Below are 6281 nucleotides of genomic sequence, written 5' to 3'. Positions count from 1 at the left end.
GGTAATGAAGTTCTGACACAGTACTTGAAAGACAGCACCAGTGCCATAATGGCACTAGAGGGCGCATAGATCATGTTGATGTGGATAATGCCGCTGAATGTCACTTTACAGGACCCTGAGCCAGAAATAAATATTGTATATTGTGTTTAAGATGTTTGTTTCTTGACCTTGGAACAGCAGTAATTTGAAAGGGTTCTAGTTCACCAAGGTCCTGGCAGTCTTAGGAGCTTGAAAATAGGGCAACTGAACTTATTTAAGTTTGTTGAAGAAGTTTTGCCTCTCATCCAAGAGGCTTCTTCAGTTATAAAACCAAAAGGTGGAGAGTGCTGGGTATTTAAACTCTAGTGGGGATTGTCTCTTAGGAGGTGGTCGTTGACCCACTATTAATCATGTGTGTAAACACATGAGCCAAGGTATGAAAAAAGGCGTGGATCATTACTAACAGTAACAGTAATGATTCAGGTGAAACCATCGTTTTTGGAGTCCATATTTCGAAACACATTGAGGCGATTGATGTTTGAACTAGCACAATATAAATACATCTGAGGCTTTAGGATATTTTTAACTGCAGGACACAGGTAGGACACACACACAGATTATTGCCATTTTGTGAGATTTTATTTGTTTATCACAGGTACAGTAAAAACAAAGGTATTTAAACTTTTATATAGTAAAATGATACATAACAGTGAATATTACCGATACATCCAGAATACAATGCACAGCTGTAATCAACAAAACCAGACCACCTTAAATATATATATATATAAAAATATTAATATTAAACAGCCGTTAAATAATCTACAGACATCTTCAGCTATTAAAACTGCCGAGGTTTTCTTTCTTTGGAAATCCCATTCTAAAGCAAAGATAATGTGTACTGTTGCAGACTTACGTGTAACTCCTACTAAGAAAAAGGAGCTTATCCTACGTGAGTTTACCATGATTGGTGGGTTTCTAAAAATGAAGGCAGGTTTCTTTAAATTTTGAATTCACTGTGAAATGACAGTGCTCTTATAACTGCTGCTAATTTACAGTTCCACAAGTGTGAAACACGAAAAAAAGACTTTAAAAAAGGGGGAACTACTTAGGCTTAGGGGTGGACCGCGACAGTTACTAAAAGCGTGCAATAATTTTGAATCAGAATCATCAGAATCAGAATACTTTATTGATCCCTGGGGGAAATTATTTTTTGTTACAGTGCTCCATTTTAAACCAACATTAAGACAAGACAGACAATACACTAACTAAGAATAGTACAATATATACATACATACATACATAAGTCACTCATAAATAAATAGTTGGAAAAGAAACATGTGTAGTTGTAGCAGCAAACAGTGTGTTAAGTGGATGCGTTGTACAGGGAGATGGCCACAGGCAGGAATGATTTCCTGTGTCGTTCAGTGGTGCTTTTCGGTAATCTCAGTCTCTCACTGAACGTGCTCCTGTGACTGACCAGCATGTCATGGAGTGGGTGGGAGGTGTTATCCAACATTGTCTTTATCTTGGACAGCATCCGCCTCTCCGACACCACCTTGAGGGAGTCCAGCTCCATCCCCACAACATTGCTGGCCTTACGGATTAGTTTATTAAGTCTGTTGGCATCTGCGACCCTCAGCCTGCTCCCCCAGCATGCAACAGCATAGAGGATTGCACTGGCCACAACAGACTCATAGAAAATCCTCAGCATTTTCTGGCAGATGTTGAAGGACCTCAGTTGCCTCAAAAAATAGAGACGACTCTGGCCCTTCCTGTAAAGTGCTGTGGTGTTTTTAGCCCAGTCCAGTTTATTGTCAATGTGTACTCCAAGGTATTTATAGTCCTCCACAATGTCAACACTGACCCCCTGATGGTATCAGATTAAAAAATAGACTTCAGACTATAGTGCTTCTGTGCTGACTCTCTGACGAACACACACACACACACCTTTTTTTTTTTTAGAAAGTGCACATGAAATTGCAGAAGAAGAAACCCTCACGCAAAATTCAAGTTGTCCAATCGTAGACGACCAGGTCCTCGGACGCTGATTGGTCTGACGCCACCGTCACGTGCCATCGTTACGTGTATTCACAGAGACGTCTACGCTTCTTCTCGGTTCTTTCTACTTTTCATCAGAAGGGGCTTACGTACCGGCAAAAAAAAACTGCGCTTAGTAATGAACGCCGTGACATAAACGAAGCTCAGGAACTATTCAAGTCAAACACAAAAGCTCCTCAACCGAGCAATTCACAATGGTTTTAGAGACGATAGCAAAAATAATAAAAGTCCAGCTTCCAGCCTACCTCAAGAGGCTACCGCTGCCGGAGACCATCGGCGGATTTGCGAGGTTAACAGGTAATTAGCAGCTGCTGTGTTGAACTTCAGACAGTCCTGGGGTGATGAGTAGTAAACTCGTGGGAGACAGAGTTTTTTTACTCTAGCTAGCTGCTTTAGTAGTGTCGTGAAGAGCAGTCCTACAAAAACAGGGATTATGTCCCAGAGTGCTTCTTTGAGTCATGAAACAGCTAAGCGTAAATCTTTTGTGCTCGTCTGTGTGTGTGTCAAAGACAAAGTAATGACCTTACGGTCGTGCTTGTTGGTTGTTTGCGTCTGTTTGAATGTGCAAACACTCGTGATAATAACCACGAATTCGTTATAACTTTACAAACATTGTCTTTTTGTAAGTGAAGTCCTGTGAATGGTGTGATGCTAATTACCTGCATATCGCTTGTGTAAAAACGATTTTTCTTAATTGTCCTGCTCATTCGAGCACTGGCCAAACTGTAATTTTGTGAAAAGCAAGTTTTAAACACATTTGTTTTATTTTGCACCATATGATCATCTGGTGGCGCTCCTGCAGAAGTTTTTAAATTATTTTGAATAAATCATACAAATGCGTCTGAGACTCTCTCGGGGCCCGTTTTGCATACTAACCTACTACCCTGTGGTCCCAGCTGCGCTGACTCTTTCAGACTGTTCTGTGAACTCTTAACATCACACGTAGTATCTGCTGAACCAGTTTAACTGAGAACCGAAATGCTGAACTTTGGCAAGTCTTGCGCAGTTTAAATATAGGAACGGAAGAAGTAAACCAGGGCTTCGTGAAGTCAATTCAAAACTTGATCTTTTGAGCCAGCATAGATCATTGAAAAGTTTTGGATTTGTGGATGAGGACGTTTAAAGCAAGGCATGTGTAGTTATAATACTCCTGAGTCTGCCTGAAGGAAGCATGTGCAGTTGATACTCTTTGTAGTATCATGATAGCTTGACCACAACACAATGAAAGGCACACAGTGTCACATGCACCCTTTGGTAATGGCATTTACATCACTAGCTAACCCTTGTGGAGAAAGTAAAACATTAATGCCCATCTGAGAAGGCCTTCAACCAAAACCAACACTCTTCTTTTGGGAGATGGCGTTGGTTAATACTCACTGACAGGCATAATATTAGTGGTTTTAAGTTAAAGCCTAGTTATGAAGGCCCTGCTAACTGTCAGTTTGTCCTAAGCAGCAAAGTGGGTCAGTTCATATTAGATGACGGTGCATAGCCATTCTCCCACATGCAAAGACATCCCTTTTGAACTGTGTACAATTTGTTAAAAGGATTAAGGATTAGAAATGTCCCATTAGGCATCAGAATCCTTTTAACCCGCATAAAGGTATTATCAAAAGCTGGGGTCTGACACAGTGCTAATAGTGAAATTACACAGCTGTCTTTAATCCCGATTGTGTCTTCACCATGTATAATTTCCCCCAGGGATCAATAAAGTATTCTGATTCTGATGTATGGTGGAGCATAAGGCGGGTTTTCCCAGAGCACTTTTAAGGTCTCGGTGTGGCATTTCCCCTGGTAGCTGTTGGTGTGATATGACACTCGAGTTGGATCGAGTGTAATAATACATTAGTAATGCAGATCAGACACAAGCTATACAAGAAATGTGGATCCGAGAATCCACATTTTGATCCACATTTTTAGCGTGCATAAATCACTAAGATTTCTCTTATGCATTATTTATGCAAAATTATGCTTATAACTCCATACTGGTACTCAGGTTGTTGCACTCTGCTTATCGTGTTGTTTTATTACTTGTTATTCTTTTTCGTTAAACAAACCTATTCATTGATTACTTTTTAAAAACATTTGTTTGTTTTTTGTTTTTGTTTTTTTTTTCATTATTCTGTCTCTTCGCTCCGGGACCGTGTGTACATAATTTCGTTCCACCTCATGTTAACATGTGATGCAAATGACAATAAAGCTCCTTGAATAAATTACATATATGAGGCTTGACTGGCTCACTAATGAGTTAATCAGAATGAGGAAGAGTGTACGGAAATGCACACAGCACTGTTGAAGATGTGTTTTTGTCACACTTGACAGACAGTGCGAAATTTAGTTGAGGTCAGTTGATTAATATAACCCCAAATCACAATAGTAGTATAATTGTGTATTATGGCGTAAAGACCCCATAATGAAAGAAAGAAACCCAGACAATCACCCCTCCCCTCTCCACGAGCAAGCACTTGGTGATGGTGGGAAGGAGAAACCCTCTAAACAGGAAGAAACCCCCAGCAGAACCAGAAACACACTTGAAACGGTAGTGATAGAGTAAAAACGTTTCTTATGTATACATTGCATATGAGTACTAGTACTGGCTCATCAACATATATGATACATTTCCTGTCAGTTGGTTTCATCTCTAATCTGAATGGCCAGTAGTAAATGCCAGTTTTAGGACCATAGAATCCAGTTCAACATTGTATGCGTGTTTTTCTTCTTTAGCTAATGTGTGTATGTTGTTTATGCTATAATATCTATAGTGTCTGAGTGGCTCCGGTTGCTTCCTCTTCTGGGCATCTTGGCTTTGCTCGGTTATCTCACCATTCGCCCCTTTCTGCCTAAGAAGAAAAAGCAGAGGGACAGCCTGATCAATCTGAAGATCCAGAAAGAGAACCCAAAAGTGGTCAATGAGATAGACATTGAGGACCTGAACAGCGCAAATGTGTGTTACTGTCGCTGCTGGCGTTCCAAAACTGTAAGTCTGTTAGTATTTTCTGAAGTATACTGTTAGTAAATCTAAATATTGTTCACACAGACTGCAGGATACATTTCTGTATTATCCACATTATTATTATTATTATTATTATTATTATTATTGCTTGTGATTTATTGATAAACCCCTCTAGTTAAGCTGGGACAAGTGTTTGGGCATTTTACGTCTTGCTGATCAGTTAATATTGTTTCCTGTTTTAGTTTCCTGTATGCGACAAGTCACACTTAAAGCACAACGAGCTGACTGGAGACAACGTGGGACCGCTCATACTTAAAAAGAAGATACTATAATTGACCACTGATCGGATTTTTTTCTCTAAACAGTTTTTCTTGCTCTTGTCTTGGTGTTATATTTACTTAAAAATAGAAACCACACTCTGTTTGAAAGCTACATTTGGGATACTTTAATGATAGTTTGCAATAAGGGAAGTTTTTAAAAAATAAAAAAAGAGTAACTTCGTTTTTGTGTGGGCCTTTTTGTTCATTGTTCACGTTTGTTGTTTAACAGAGGAGCAGTTTTATTTGACTGGGACCACTTTGAGGGGGAAACTTGAAACATAACTGCATAATTGCAGTGACTTTATGATGCATTTATCTAATGTGAGGCCATCAGGCGAGAGGTTTTGCAGATAAATGTCTGTTTAAATGGAGTCCTCAAAACTAGTCTGACCTTCCTTCATTTTGGATGATATTGGACAGCTTTTTTTTCCTTCTTTTTTCTTTAATTCCTTTATTTTGTTTGCTTCAGATATGTGTGCCAAATACTAACATTTCCATACTTAATGGATGTGACATATTTTAAGTTATTGTGTGTATGGGAAGCTACTTATTCTTTAAATCTGTTCTACTCATAGCCTTTAAATGTTGAGTTTTACATTTTGTATTCTGTTCTGTTGCCTTAATACATTTCAAACCACACAAGTAATTTCAAGATAAATCGTGTTTCACTAAACTTTCAAGGTTTGAAAATGTCTGTTTCCTTTGGCTTTTGTCATATCTGTATGAAGTTGTCTTGGAAAATTTTCTTCATTAATGACTATCAATAACAAATCTGCATTTTGTTTGTTTGTTTTTTACAGTATAACTGTTCATGAGCTTTGCAAGATAATGGTGTGAATTTATTCATGCTAGATGTAGAAATAAAGAGAATTTTGGCATCTTTAATGTTAAATTAATGAGATGTGTCTGCTTGTCACCTTTGGAAATAAAATGTCTGTAAGGTTGTACTTAGAGAATGCTTTTTTTTT

General features: G+C 38.6%; 1 protein-coding gene across 1 annotated transcript; it reads left to right on the top strand.

Moving 5' to 3' along the window:
• The first annotated feature begins 2112 nt into the window (after positions 1-2112).
• On the top strand, positions 2113-6257 carry cisd2 (CDGSH iron sulfur domain 2). The gene is made up of 3 exons (XM_086295697.1): positions 2113-2337; positions 4803-5017; positions 5236-6257. The coding sequence occupies exons 1-3, from the start codon at positions 2235-2237 to the stop codon at positions 5323-5325; spliced, it is 408 nt and encodes a 135-aa protein (XP_086151823.1). The 5' UTR covers positions 2113-2234; the 3' UTR covers positions 5326-6257.
• The last annotated feature ends 24 nt before the right edge of the window (positions 6258-6281 follow it).

This window comes from Aulonocara sp. 'chitande type north' Nkhata Bay, linkage group LG6 (genome assembly GCF_057382095.1).
Source record: "Aulonocara sp. 'chitande type north' Nkhata Bay isolate Kocher_YH1m ecotype deep benthic linkage group LG6, A_spYH_male_GT1.1, whole genome shotgun sequence".
NCBI classification, from domain to species: Eukaryota; Metazoa; Chordata; class Actinopteri; order Cichliformes; family Cichlidae; genus Aulonocara; species Aulonocara sp. 'chitande type north' Nkhata Bay.
This window is presented reverse-complemented; position numbering and strand designations above follow the sequence as displayed.

What these genes read in the sequence shown, in the direction of transcription:
- cisd2 (XM_086295697.1), top strand. Translation starts at nt 2,235, where the DNA reads ATGGTTTTAGAGACGATAGCAAAAATAATAAAAGTCCAGCTTCCAGCC. An exon ending in CGGATTTGCGAGGTTAACAG is followed by an intron (nt 2,338 to 4,802) that starts GTAATTAGCAGC and finishes TAATATCTATAG; the next exon opens with TGTCTGAGTGGCTCCGGTTG. An exon ending in GCTGCTGGCGTTCCAAAACT is followed by an intron (nt 5,018 to 5,235) that starts GTAAGTCTGTTA and finishes TTCCTGTTTTAG; the next exon opens with TTTCCTGTATGCGACAAGTC.